The sequence below is a fragment of the Euprymna scolopes genome, chromosome 1, assembly GCF_053919585.1.
Source record: "Euprymna scolopes isolate OS-2025 chromosome 1, ASM5391958v1, whole genome shotgun sequence".
Lineage (NCBI taxonomy): Eukaryota > Metazoa > Mollusca > Cephalopoda > Sepiida > Sepiolidae > Euprymna > Euprymna scolopes.
Window position 1 is genome coordinate 9,294,144 of NC_136482.1, and position 15,788 is coordinate 9,309,931.

General features: G+C 33.3%; 1 protein-coding gene across 1 annotated transcript in view; it reads left to right on the top strand.

Moving 5' to 3' along the window:
• Positions 1-15,788, top strand: part of LOC145277905 (activator of 90 kDa heat shock protein ATPase homolog 1-like) — a 66,058-nt gene that overhangs the window by 34,976 nt on the left and 15,294 nt on the right. Inside the window, exons 5-6 of the mRNA XM_080129973.1 lie at positions 7,824-7,944; positions 15,607-15,683. Of these exons, the coding sequence (XP_079986099.1) occupies positions 7,824-7,944; positions 15,607-15,683 (198 nt within the window). The remainder of the gene's footprint in view (positions 1-7,823; positions 7,945-15,606; positions 15,684-15,788) is intronic.

Here is a 15,788-nt window from a genome sequence, read left to right on the forward strand (position 1 = left end):
AAATATGACCCACTAACCGTAAATACGGGGGTCAAATGACTTCTTAAATAAAAAAAAAAACCTTAATCCTACCTCTAACTCTAGGTACGAGTGGCAAGCCTCCTCCTCTTAAAACTTTCTTTAGCCCTAACAATAACGCTAAGTCTAAGTGGCAAGCTCCTCACCAAAGTTCTCTGGTAAGCTACATATAAGTCTAAAAAAAAAAAAATCCTTCCTTAAAGAAAAGTGCACCATTTATCACTCATAAAAAAAATAAATTAATCAACTGTTCTAAAATGCTAGAATGGTCTCGAAATGGTGAATTAAATTTATGTGAAATTAATCCCCACTCTAAATTCTAAAATTGTTTTTGTTTTGTTTCTATCAAGTCTTCGGGGTGTTCACACATAATTTTCCTTAACTCTATCATTAACCCAAAGTCAGAGTTGCAACCTCCCCACCCTCTCATAATTGCACAAAGACCCTCTTAAAACCATACATAATCGTCTTTGGGGGAAAAAAGGCGAACAGGATTTATCTCCGATAGAAAAAAAAAAATGGTTAACTGCCCTAAAGCGCTAGAATGGCTCAAAATGGGGAATCGTTTTACATTAAATTTTAAAATAATACCTGTTTATCTTTCAAGTTTTTTAAGGTATTCACACGTAATTGCCTACAAAGGTAAAATCGCATATTTTGGAAAGGTAGTCGGGGGGGGGGGGTAACAGAAGGTATTAATCTACAATAATACCAAATAAATATTGCAATATATTCATTTTTAAACAGTCCTAGATTTCGATTTTAGTTATTTGTACATATAATGCATTGCAATTCGACTTTGAGTTCTTAACTTCTTTTCTTTTAATGGATACATGGCATTTTTAAGGAATTTTTCTTTTTTTTTTTTTTACATGGGGGTCACCGCTTATCAAGGCCCAGAGGCCACTCAGGGATAAGGGTTATTGCGTGTACAGTAATCAATGAGATAATATTGTAGTAATCATTAGTATTGGGGGTTTTGATAGTGTCTTACTTAAGGGGACAGTTTGTCAGGAATTCGTTTATGTTGGATTTGAAGACATCCAAGTTGTAGTCAGGTGGGAAACAGGCGAACGAGAGAGAGTTCCACAATCGTGAACTTCTGAGAAAGAAGCTCTGCTCATGGAATCTACGTTTGGATTTAGGCGGAGATAAAGAGTGGGGAAAATTATTGACAGTAGTTTCAGCCAGACGGGTGTTTCTCATGAAAGATTGGCGAGGGGGGACGAGATTGGAGCTCAGACGAACACTTGCCATGGAAATAACAATAAAACAAAGACAGGCTCGCAACGTCTCTTCTGTGGGAGAGATGCTGCAGGGAAGAGAAAAGGGCATCCCCCACCAAACCACAAAGTCTATTTTGTATTCTGTCAAGGCAGGATAGACTATTTTAGCAGCTCCTGCCCAGATGTGGCAGCAGTACTCCATCCTTGGACGTACTTGGCTTTTATACAGATAGAGAATTGCATCAGTAGTGAGATATCTTCTGGAGCGGTAGAAGGATCCCACCATTTTCCCAGCGTCCCTGGCAACAGATTTGATGTACGTGTACCATTTCAGATCAGGAGTAAAGGTCAAGCCCAGAAGCTTGTCAAAACATGGAGCCTCCTCAAGACGAGCGCCATCCATTTCAATTGATACCAGATGGGGATTAGAGCGTTGATGATGTAAAGATAGAAGCTTGGTTTTGGATGCATTAAAAGTGACCAGCCACCTCTTCCCCCATTGTACCACGTGCTCAAGATCAGAGGAGAGAGAATCAGAGAGAACTTTGTCATTTACGGCCTTTGATGTGTTGCCATAGATGGTCGTGTCATCAGCATAGATGTCAACGAATGATTTAAGTATGTGTTTTGGGAGATCATTGATGTAAAATCTGTGGTATGTGTATGCTTCGTCCAGTGTCGACTGGTGATAGGACTAAATATCGAGAGAAAAATAGGTACCTATAGTATTCGATGGTACCAATTGTCAAAAACGATTTGTAGGGATCATTACGTCGGCTCCAACACCAGAATAATAAAACTAAAATACTGAGTTACATGAGTTACACAACACAAAAGGAACAATAAGAGCATGTGTGCGGATGCGCACGAGCGAGCATGCATGAAGTTGAAATGCTCGTGTGTGTATATGTTGTGTATGTGTGTGCAGGTGTACATGAGAATTCATTAGTGTATATTGTATCGTTTTATAAATGAAAGTGCATACGTTTTTTCTTAAAATGTAAGTATTGCTTGTCGAGGCAAACGGAAAATGCGTCTGTTTACATCGACAGATGAAAAAGAGGGAGAAATAGCTAGAGAAACAGGAAGTAGAGAACACCACCTGTCGGATAAATCTAAAATCGAGACAAGGGCAAATAACTGGTGTACATTTGAGATACATTTGTGCGTGTGTGTGTGCACAGCATGCAACATATCTATTAGCATATCAATCTGAAAAACATTTGCCCATAATACTCCCCACCAGATAGCTGGAGGTTGCGACAGGAAAAGATATTAACAAAGAGAGTTTAAAGTATGGAAAGGTCACATGATAACTGTTGTGAATTGAAAGTGCAAGAGATTTTTGGTCGTAGACAGCTTTATGTTGCCAAGTCTAGGAAGCGTGTGCAAGTAGTCAGCATAGTTAGTCGAAATTAGTCGCGTATGATTGCAATTATTCTGTTTTGAGGAAACGCGTTATCGAGATTAGCACACCCAGTCGCAAGTGTGTACGGGAAAAATGATTCTGTTCTGTTAATAGCACCAAAGTTCAAATGATTGGTGTAACCAGTGGGTCGGTTGAATCATTGAATGCTCAAGAATGAGCTTTGTAGTGTGCATTATGCAGCTTAACTCATGTTGGCTGGGGTAACTTCTGTTGTTGAGGTCGTTGTGAATTCCAGGAGTTTACAGTGTTTGGCGAATGTCTTTGTGAATTTGCTTGTCACATTTGTTGCTGTAAAGGGTTGATATGCCATGTTGCTGAGCTTGACTTACTTTTCAACATTGATATGAAGTCAAAAACTTTGTGTTGTTGATGACATGTTGTGCACGAGACATTGGCAGTTTATTTTTATTTTATGTTATTTTTATTTTTTTACATCAAGGTCACCACTTATCAAGGCCCAGAAGCCACTTGGGAATAAGGGTTATTTTGTGTGCAGTAATCAATGGGATAGTGTTGCAGTATTCATTAGTATTATAGATTTGATAAAGTGTCATTAATTAGGGAAGGGGGCAGTTCATCAGGAATTTGTTTATGTTGGACTTGAAGACATCCATGTTGAAGTCAGGAGGGTAACAGGCAAGCGGTAGAGAGTTCCACAGGCGTGCGGTTCTAAGAAAGAAGCTTTGTTCATGGAATCTACGTTTTGATTTAGGCACAGATAAAGAGTGGGGAAAATTTTTGACAGTGGTTTCAGCTAGACGGGTGTTTATCATGAAAGATTGGCAAAGGGGGACCAGAGATTGGAGCTGAGATGAGCACCTGCCATGGTAATAACAATAATACAAAGATAGATAGGCTCGCAACGTCTCTTCTGTGGGAGAAAGGTTGCAGGGAAGAGAAAAGGGCATCCCCCACTAAGCCACGAAGTCTATTTTGTACTCTGTCAAGGCAGTAAAAAAATAATGTGCCGTTTTACTCTGTGCTTTTGAAATCATATGAGTATCTTTATTATCAGTGTAAGCTGGTTGGTTTGCAGTTGCTTCTCTTCTATGTTGACGTTAAAAACTGGAAGTTGAAATAGCGTAAAAATTGCTATTTGAAGTTTTCAGTAGGCTTATTACAGCTCATTCTCCATGATGATATAATTTAAAATTAAAGTTAGAATTAAAAATTAAAAATCTGTTTCATAAGAAGGAACAACAACAAAGACAATAATTTGTACGATCGTTTCGGAAACAATGTTTTTATTGTGATATTAAGCCATGGACAATAATTTTGACATTTTGCTGATGAGGAGACTTTGTTTAAAAAAAACTATATGTCAAAATTATTGTCCGTGGCTTAATGTCTATCGCAATAAAAACATTGTTTCCGAAACGATCGTACAAATTATTGACTTTGTTGTTGTTCCTTCTTATGAAACAGATTTTTAATTCTAATTTGAATTTTAAATTATCAATCACATTACTAAATATTAAAGTAGCTCTAGGATATTTGCCTATCGAGCTTATTATATATCTGAATTACAATGAGCACTGTCCTTTTCTTGTATTTTAATTAAATTAGTAATTTTACTATCACATTAAAATACACTCTGCTCTTTAGACTACTGTTCTAACCCCCTTTAAATATATATATATATATGTGTGCACATGGCGAAGAAAAAAATATTTAGACAGCAAAGAAAAAGGTTTGAAGAAAATTATTGTTTTATTTATTTTTCTGTGCGTACATGTGTGAAAAGATGGGCCTGAGGGTGGAGTGTGTCCCTCCTCACAGAAAGATAAGACAAATGTGTACTTATATTTTTTTTACTAGAATCACGTTCAGTAACAAAACCAAAGGAACAATCGATGTTTTAGTCAGAGGTAAAGTTGAAAATCAGAGATTATAGTTTGTTTGACCTCTACATGGAAAGGTCACCAATTGTTTCTGTAAGGTAACCAATTTGTAGTAGGTAATAATGTCACCATTTTTTTGTAGATGTGCTCAACAATTTGTAGAGGCTGTTACATCACTTTCTCTCCACTTGGAAAGATGTTGCGATTGTGATGGTGTTGCTCCTAGGATGTAATGTATTTTATTATCACGATTGAATGTGTCTACAAAGTTGTTCAAAAGTTACATGAGATAGAGGCTATTAGTCTGGCTGTATTGAATCTGTATGTGGCGTCTGTTGTTGTAAACCTATAATATTGTCGTCCAGAGGGTAATTTCTGCAGTAATTTTATTATTTATGGAGATAAAATTAAAAATCAATATAGATACTATTAAATAATTTTCTGAAGTATTAATAAAAATACTATTAAAATGTTTTTAAAATATTGAAAATAAAATTGAAATACATTGTTCTGAAATTGCATCGTATTATTGTGGATACAAGAGTTACATCCTTTTATCACAAAACTACTTGATGTTGTCCATATAACATTGGATAGTTTTGTGATAAAGGGACATAACTCTTGTACCTACAATACTGGAAATTCAAAATTTAAAAAACAGTGTGGACTAATATAAAATGAGGAGAAATAACATTTAATTGTGCTTGGTTGACCAAATATAAGTGGGTCAGGGAATGTAAATATGATTGTTGACAAGTATATTGTGTGTATATAAAGACATTTCTTTTGAGCAAAATGTTTATATATCAAATTTACAGTCCACAGCGGTTTGAAAATGTGGCAAAACATCAAGTATACAACAAATTCTCACTTTTTGTGGAGGTTTCAAGTCGCCCACATTTTTTTTGCTCTCATTTTTAATTTAAATTTTTGAGGGAGGGGCACAAGGTGGGAAGAGTAGTGGCGCCTGTCATAAATAAAAATGCCCCCCCCCTCCCAAATGAAACTTGCATGGAATGGACTCTCTAATATCCCCCCCCCCCACACACACACACACTCCCACCTAAAAAAAATTGAAAACGAAGCCAGCCGAGGTGAAAAAAATGAAATAGATGGTAGCATTTAAAACTATTAAAAAAAAAAAAACAATGAAAAAAAAATGATGCAGATTGCAAAGTAACTTTTATTGGCTCTGGTAACATTTGTTGTATATTTGATTTTTTTCGATATGGATTGTAAAACAAACTCCAAAATTTGTTTTGAAAATTTAAATTTTGTCTTGAGAAGGCCTTGAAAAGGAACATTGAAAATTGTCTTATGGTTTATAATTGATAATATAACTGAAAAAACATGGGCATTGAATCAGAACGAGCACCCTTGTTTCACCTGAAACACGTGTAATGTGTGTATATCTTATGTAATGTTCATTTCATTTCTTGTAGACATAAATGTTGTAAGCTTGAAATAGTTTCATTTACGTCTTTGAAAATATATTTGCATAATTGGCAGTTTTTTTTTTCAGTGAGGTGGCGGAGATTATATAGCCCTAATAAACATTTTGTGGGGAATGTGCAGTTGCCCCTTAGTTATCATTGCTCCCAGGTTTACTTTAACCCCGGAGTGGTAATATCTGTGAAGACATTTGGTGCTACTAAATCAGGCTGTCTGAAGTTACTGGCTTCCAAAAAATGCACGAAACATATTATTGTTTTTATTTTATTTTCCCTTTGCAAAACTGAAGCATATTCTGCTAAGTCAAAAACAAAAACAATTTTCTTTTACAAAACAATTAAACTAAACACCATGAATAAATATTTTAAGATATAAAGAACTTGAGGAATAAAAACTTTTACCAAACTCAATGGATTCGGCATTAAATAATCAGAAAAGTATTGCTATAACATAAAACAAAAAGCAATCAAACTGAGTGCTATAAATAAATATTTTAAAATATAAAGAACTTGAAGCATAAAAACTTTTTCAAAATTACTAAATTCAACATTATATAACCCAAAAGTGGTTGATATGCCGTAAAACAACCCACCAACGAGCTGCATATTCAAACCATTGAAGGCATTGTTGTAACAGGAGAGATGGTGGAAATTTTAGATTGAAGTGTTAGAGAAAAGTAGTTAGGACTCTGTTGACTCGGCAACAATTCAAGATGTGTCAGAGACAGTCATTGTCAAGAACTTGCAACTTCTGTCCATCAACCCTAACCCTCATTCATCATAGGCTGTTAAAGGAAATGCATATACCTGGTGTGATGTCGATTCATATTTACCATCTAAAGCATGAAATTATTCTATGCTGAAATCTAAACAGATTTTAGGAATTTATTAACACTTGTTCTAATAATAAAAAAGAATATTTGTCATTAAAATGCTTATTTAATACTTTTCTTTAATCTTTCCTCTTACTAATAGTAATGTGTTTTTCCACTTCTTTGAATGTGGCTACTCTCTGGAACTGTTGGCAGTTAGGCCAAGTGTGAGTGTGTTGAACCTGGCATATGCTGACAATATTGTCTTATTAGGATCAACCAGGAAAGATGTGCAGGTTGCAGGAGATTGCACTTTACCTGGGCATGTGCATCAACACAAGACTAAGATTTCCTCCTCTTTGGACGTCTGGGAATCAATCTCTTAATGGCACTTATTTTGGAAGATGTAGTTGTTAGTATATCCCAGATCCGCTTTTATTCCATCCTGATAGAGCCTGGCGGAGGCTAATCATCAGGTTGGAGGTCATTAGATTTGCCTTTGTGTAGAGACATCGGGAGAATCTTCAACATCTGACTACCAGACATAACTAATGAGAAGCCTTTGTCACTGTTTTGATCATGTCCTGACTGCTGTTTTCCATTCATGCTTCCATCTGAACTATCTGCCACCTATTCGAATATATTGCAGATCGTCTAGAGAGGGAATTAATTTGTGATGTAATCCTCCTTATTTGGGTGGTGCAAACATATCGGTGAGGATATACGAGTAACAACCATTAGGAATGACTCATGACTGCTGTGGAGAGTTTTTGACGTGGTGCAGGCAAGTTTAGAGGACGACTCAATCCGACCCAGCTTGAATGCGGCTATAATAATAATAGCACTATACCGAGCTGTTTATTTTTTCTTTTTTTAAAAGTCAGTCTGGTTACTGGTTGCCTAGTGAAAGCAAAAACACATTTTTTAACTGCTCATCTTGAATAAATGCTGACGTGATGGTTTTCTAATTAAAGTTTGACTAAAATGGTAAAGCAAAAATATTTGTAATAGTTTTAATCGAAAACATAACTTTTTTTTTATTTCAGGTGAACGTGAGTGTAGAAGACTCCAGTAACACAGCTTACAAAGTCAAAGAGTTTATGCGCTGTGAGGGAACTAAAATAATTCAAAAGCAACTTGGGGAATATATCAAATGTTTAAAAGAAGGTATTTTTTTTTTTTTTTTTTACTTACATATTTTGCATCTAAACAGTAAAATTTAATTATGGTATCATTTAGTCATTCACATATATCTTTTATAAAACTATAACTCTTGTTATAAAACTGCTTTTAATCTTGGTTTATAAAATTATTAGATGTGAATATCTCAAACCTTTATTTTTTGATACATGATTTAAGAAGCCAAAATGATTTTCAGAATTCAACATAATTAAAAAAAAAAAAAATGCAGAACAATCTTTGATGTATGTGTGTTACATGATAAGGGCTGTCCCCTTTTCATGTAAGTATAAAAATAGAGAGATTTAGTTAAAATGAAAATGAAATAGAATAGACGAAATTCGAACCTCGTAATTTAGGTTTAGAAATAGATTGCGAGAGAGAATTAGCAAATGGAATGTAAAAAAACAAACCATTGTTAAGCTTAGAGATAAAATAGTTTTAAGAAAAGAATGTGCATTATCAATTCTGTTATGAAAATTCAATTGAAGAATGCAACTATAAGATAATTTAATAAACATGTTTTTAACATATTGGAAATATAGGTTACTGGGAATATAGGTTAAAATTCCTTTTGTAAACAAAGGAAAAAGTTTTGGACACGCATTTCCAGAACACGTGAAAGAAGACACATGTTTTAACATGTGTATGACGTCATGGAAAATGGGAAGTTCTCGATATAGTTAGAAACTTTAGAGTTAAGCAGAGAGAAACTGAGGGAGAGTCTGAGAGACAGTCTGAGGACGACAGTCTGGACATGGGAGTCGAACGTCTAGAAGCAAGACGGTCACCTTTGAAACATAGAATGTGAAACTTTGAATTCCTGAAAGCAAAGCCGCCCGCCGGTCCATGGAAATAAACCCATCATGTGTTTTTATAAACGTCGTCTTTGTGTTGTAATTCTACCAAAAAGGTAAAGTGGAAATTGTCATTATATGTCTTCTATATCATGTGGTTTAAAATGTCTTTACATACACAATGTCTCAACACTCAAAGAGCTTCTACACTTCTAAGTATGAATATTTTATATATATGAATCTCTTCATAACACGAACACAGAATGCAACAACATCCCTCTTAATAAGTCATAAACAACAAGAATAATCATAATAATAATAATGAACTATACAACATGTGCCCGTCTTAAAACGAATGCCATATTTTAAAAATCACATAGATTGATCAAGTAGATTTTATTTCTTCATTCAGAAAATGAAATTTTATGAGAAAGTAAGGATGGTTTGTTTTGCGGCGCCATACTTTATAAATTGAGAGACTACTCGTTTCAAATTTCTAGGACAGAAATCAGCCTTATAACGTCTACAATCATAAAATAAAATCATACATAATCAATGTACGCTAGTTTTGGAATATGACATTTTTGTTCCTTGAGGGAAATCATAAAAAATTTTCTGTATTTTTATTTTAATTATGTTGAATTGTAAACAACCGCAATTTTTATTTTTACAAACTAATTTTTTTTTAAAACTGTTAACAAAAGATTAAAATGGCTGACTTGTTTATGATATGACACTTCGAAATTTGATAGTAATTTTGAAGTGTTTAAATTGATGAAAGTAAATCATTTCTGTGTGATATTAATGTTCAAAAATAAAAATCAAACATTTCTTTTGAGTTTCTAAACCTAGGAAACTTATTAGTATACTAGTTGTACCTATCTTCCTGCTAGTATGTTTACTTGTAAGTTTTGTTTTTTCAGTTCTAATCAAAGGGAAATAACTATTCCATACAGAATTATGTCTCTTTTTTAAGATGGCAGTCATTTGAAAATAATTCCATCCTAGACAAAGTATTTTCTGAAAGGAATTAAATTGACATATTTTATTTTTTTTACCAACATGTTGCTGCTACTACAGCGATCCACAAGAAATAACCGACTAGAATAATAATTTTCAGGAAGAAAGCTATTGAGGACAGAAGCAAAGTGATCAACTTTTACTAGATTTATTATATGAATAAGAATAGCCAGTTTTTTTTTCCCCTCTAAAATTAGTTTTCTACTCTTAAATTTATCATGATTTTTTTTTTTTAACTATTTTAAATATATTATTACTTTTTTTTTTTACATAATGTAATTTTAGAAATAGATAAAATATTTATCTGTCATGAGTTGGCAAATGTGTTGCCTGCTTCATTACAATCTACAGATTTTTGTTGGCTTGATAAACAAAAGCTTTTGAAAAATCTGCTGTCAACCATTTTGTCTGTTGCATGTGTCCATTTGTACTAATTGTGAAGCCATTCAGTTGAACGTGTTGACATCAGTTCCTGTTTAAAGCTGACAAAAGATTAGTTCAGACTTTTGGGAAATGACATGTTGTTTAATAGCCTTTCTCTCTTAACTAATTACAATTAGTTGTTGTCTCTTCAGTTTATTTTGTTGGTTTTTTTTCTGTAAGCAGACAAAGGTCAATATTTGTTGGCATGTCAATCACAGATGCAAAGATCATCTGTTTTCTGGATTTGTTTTTAGCCAATTTCACTTATATTTAAAGAGTATATAAATCGACTAATTTGTTTTTTGAATTTACAATTTTTTATATCTAGTAGAATTTCATGTAAATCTGTTTTAATATCACATTTGCATGGCTGCTAAGTGTTAATTGGAGGTCTGTATACTTGTTAAAAAAAGGATTTAATTTCTTCTTCCCTTCTACCTCTCTTTCTCTGCCAACTGGTTCAATATAGAAAGTAACAAGAAAGCTGTTTGAGATCATTTCAGTATTTTCAATAAGATTAAGAAAAAACGTCTTTGCTTACTAAATTAATTTCAGATGATTAATATTACCTTTTTTTTTCTATAACAAGGTCAGGGTCACACTAACACTGATGATGAAAGGTTTGTGAGTGTATTTTGTCGTTTTCATCACTTTTAGTTGGACACACACACAGAATGACTCCGTACAGTAATCATAGAAGCTACTGGGTTCATGAAAAATAATTTTAAAAACTTTATCTGGCAAATACACTCAGTGAACCAAGTGTACAAAAAAGCCAAACAGTTGTGCTTAAAGGGACAGTTAGAATCCTAAAAATATTTCGTATGGAGTCTCTGAAATAACAAGTGAATGTAGGATACACCATCCCTAACAAAAAGATAAAAGTGCAGGGGAATTATGGCTTTTCTTTCTATAATAATAATTACTGTTTTAGTTTAATGTTTAATTTATCGCTGTGAAAAAAGTATTTTTCTTTAATTTTGATTACCTACAAACTATTGCAATTTGCTAACTCTGCCCCTTACTAAAAAATGTGACATTTCTGTTGTTTAGAATATAAAAAAAGGATAAGGTATTATTTATTGTGATGATGAACAAAAAAAAAAAATGAAAGATTACCAGTTTTGGAGTGTGTGGTCTGTTTTGCACTCTGAACACTCGATTTTCAATGGAAAAAAAGAACTTGTGTTTATAGTTTGATCTTTTTTTTTTATATAAGTAGCATTCATTTGTATGAGGAGAACACCTACTTTGAGAAGCATGAATTGAGGAAGGCAGGAAGTTTAATATTTGTATAGTTGAGAGAGAACATGGAAACTGAAATTTGTCAAGGTTGATTGTAGTGGTGATATTGAAGTTCCATTAATTTCCTTACAGCATTACACGCACTAACCATTTCTGATGATCAGTACAAATGTGGCGCAGAGAATACATTTAACAGTCAACAACAGTTAGATCATACTGAACAAACATGCCAAGACTGTTTTACGTTGTATTCTCAGACTTGTACTCGTCCTCATTTTCTAAGGCCACTAGAACTGAATTTTACATACAGCACCCAACATTTCCAAGTGGTCACCCATAAGTCATTATATAAGTACATGCTAACAAGATAACAAGTTCATGATGAATGAAAAAAAACATTGGACAATGTAGTTTCTCCTATCAAGAACAGATCGTCTTTTACGTAGACCTTTGGACATGCTTGACTGTTTTTCTTGATTGCTACAATAAATGTATACAGTTTTTCTTGATTGCTACAATAAATGTATACAGTTTTTCTTGATTGCTACAATAAATGTATACAGTTTTGAAATGATTGCTACAATAAATCAAATTCATGTCATATCCTTTATTAGATCAAGACTTTTTTCCACAAAAAATTTATAAGTATAAAACATCAAATACAAAGATTAAAGCACAAAGTGGTTTAATCTTATTTTAGGAGTATACAGCTTTAAAACTACAAAGTTCTCACTATTTTGAGCTTTGTGTTTATAAAATGACTGAAAATAAAGTCCACAAAAACCAAAATTTCAAAATAGTATATATTGCTGTAGTCTAATTCAGAGACAAGTTAGATAAGTGACAGCAACTATGGCATGATTTATTTCAGTAGAAATTTCAATAAGATATGAAAATGCAGAAAGATTTTAAGAGTTTATCATTGTTGGCATGTCCATCTTTTAAAAATTGAACTATTATATAAATTACCCCCACCTCCTTTTTTTTTCTTTTTCTTTTTTTTTTTTTTTTTTTTTTCTCTTTTGTTGTCTCTGAGATAAGATTTTACTGTTCGTATGTTTCCAGGGTTTTTTTTTTTTTATCCAATCATAATATTTCAGCTGGGCTTCATATGTTATTTGGCATAGTCTGTTAAAAACTGTTTCCGAATTTTGAACTGAACACTTTATTTTATTGGAGTTGATTGATCTTCTTTCGCATTCCATCTCTTTGCTATCTAAAATTGAAATGACATGAGAACAATTAATTTGTGATTCAATTCTTTCTCCTGTTTTGCCTGGATGATGCAAGTTTATTGATGGGCAACTGGGAGGACTTGGCTGGACTTACAGGTTCATGTGGTTGCTTTTCAAATGTGAAATCACAATGATTACCATAATGTATGATCTGACCCAGGATTGCTGTGCATGGGTGGCTCTGGTTTGGGATTTGCTGGAGGAAAGAAACTAGCTCAACTCTACAAAGGTGAATACAATTAACAGCAATAACAATTCCAGTGGTGAGTCCCCAGCTTGCGGGCTTTGGGGAGTGTGGAGCCAGCCTTTAATTGCCATTGCTCCCAGGTCCACTCTGACCTGGAGTGGTAGTACCTGTTAGGGTCCCAACTATGGGTTAAATAGAAACCGACTTGAAAACAACAAATATATTCTATTAAAAAATTTTCTTCAAAATCTTTGGATTCGGCATTAAATAACCCGAAAAGGGTTGATATTCTGTAAAACAAAAATAACCAACAACAATTCCAGTTGATAAAAAAATATATTAATTCTAAATTCTAAGAAGATTACAAACTAGAATAAAATCTACCTGAAAAGGCTTGTGTGTATAAATGTGACAGTAATCGAGGCATGTTCATATTCAAACTAAACTAAGAATGATTTTCCAAAAAATAAAATCCAAAACAGATGCTTCCATTTTGGAAATATTAATGTTTATCTCTACATTAGTAAATTTTTGACCACTTACAGTGCCAACAAAAAGAAAGTCCGCACTTGTAATTTTTTCAAAAACTGCAAATTTAAGCTAAATTTAATGTAACTGTTTAAACAACCTATACCTCATTTGATTCACCTTTTATTCCTCTATAATTTTACCTGTTCATATTTGACTTTTAATTGAAATATTCTAGTATTCACGTTGATTTAAAAATATAACTTCAAATTGAGGAGGCAAAAAAAAAGTCTACAGCAAAAAATTTGCTTAAAACCAGCTTAAATTATCGCCCCTAAATAAGTTTAAAATATCCACCAACAGGCAATAAGCATCTCTAATCGTAATTGTTGTTGTTCCAGGTTATACAACGTAACATTTAGTCCATATGCCATGACTTTCTTTTAGTGATCGTCAGGAGGTCATTAATCTCCACTTATCTGGTTTATTCAATGAAGAAATCGGCCGCAGATTGAAATGTGATGAGAAAACGGTACGAAAAACTGTGCAAAAGCACCAAAACACCGGCAGTGTTCGTGGTGCCCCTAAATCTGGTCGTACTAGAGTTTTAACGGAAGACAATGCTATCAAGATCCGCAACCTAAGAAACAGATTTGAAATAGCTGCCCAAATCCAACAACAGTGCAATCTTGTTAAAAAGTGCTCTCTTTCTACTGTCAAGAACAGATTAAAGGAATTTAATTTGCGAGGATATGTTGCAAGACGCAAACCAATGATTTCTGTAAAGAACAGAAAGCGTAGTCTGGACTTCGTCAGATGCAATGAAGATCATAACTCTTCATATTGGTCAAAAGTGCTTTTTACTGACCAAAGCAAGTTCAATAGGCCAGGAAGTGATGATAGGCAGTACGTCTGTCGGGGGAAAGATGAAGAATTTAATCCTAGGTGCTCAGTTTCAACACTGCAAGGTGGTGGAGGTTCAGTTTTGGTGTGGGGCATTATTAGTACCAATGGTCAAGGGCCTATAGTTCGCTTACAAGGTCGAATTAATTTGCCCAAGTACATTTGTTGACTGAGCATTTTCTACCCTACTTTAGTCGGAATTTGGATGATAATCCCATCTTCATGCAGGATAATGCTTCCATTCACACAGCTGGCAATGTCAAAAGGTTCCTGGAAGAGCATGATATTCCATTCGTCTGCACAATCTCCAGACTTCAATCCTTCGAAAGCGTATGACATTACATCAAGCAACAGCTACTCAATGATAAAATTTCAAATTTGGAAGAACTTGAGACAAAAATTAAAGAAAAGTGGGATGTCCTTTCCCCGGAGTATTGCTGCAGTCTAATTCAAGGAATTCCCAAAAGATTGCAGGCTGTCAAATTGCAGAAGTGCTATGCTACTAAACATTAACTAGTTAATTATGTTCCTGTTGTATTTGTGTTGCATTAATGTCTTGAAGTTACATTTAAATATTCTATTGTGCAGACTTTCTTTTTGTCTCCTCAATTTGAGTTTTTTTTAAATTGACATGAACACTAGAATATTTCAATTAAGTCAAATATGAACAGGTAAAATTATAGAAGAATAAAAGGTGAATCGAATGAGGTATAGTTTGCTTAAACAGTTACATTAAATTTAGCTTAAATTTGCAGTTTTTGAAAAAATTACAAGTGCAGACTTTCTTTTTGCCACCTGTGTATGTGTTTATTGCATCTGACTTGCACATTTTTTTTAATGTACTATTAATCAGTGTAATTCATCAGAATACATTTCACTTTAATTCAGCCATTTTAATCTTAATAGTTAAAACAAAAATGTGTGATCCTAAGGAATTTAGAAGCATTTATTCTGTTGAATAGAAAGTTATTTAAATTGGCTTAAGAAATAACTTCTTAGCAAATTCTCATAGATTGAAAGATGGAAAGTTTTAGAAGGTATTTACATCCAATCATTTTATATTGAGATTAAAACAACAAAATTCATTACAATTTTATCACAATTTCAATCAATTGTAATTTAATTACCAAACAATACTGTAATAATTTAACTTAAACATTATTAAAAAAAAAAAAAAGTTAGTGATACAAGTTTTTAAATCCATAAAAGTAATAAACACCGAAAATAAAAACCCCATAATACTGTGCTATTAATGCAGAAAAAAATGGAAAGTATTGAATTTTAATTTTTGGCCAATGGTTTTAATTTTGTTTGACTTGCTATATAAATGTTTTGTGTTTACTATAAAAATAAAGTGTTTATTTAATTTCAGAATATAGCCAAGGAATAATTTTGCCAACTAAAGATAACCAACTAGGAGTTGGTGAACAGAAAACTTCATCTGGACAGGTAAGAGAAGAAAAACAAATGGATTTAAAACTTGATCATCTAGATATTTTTTGTTTCTTAGGAAATTCCCTATACATCATTCTTGTGAATTTCTTTTGTATTCAC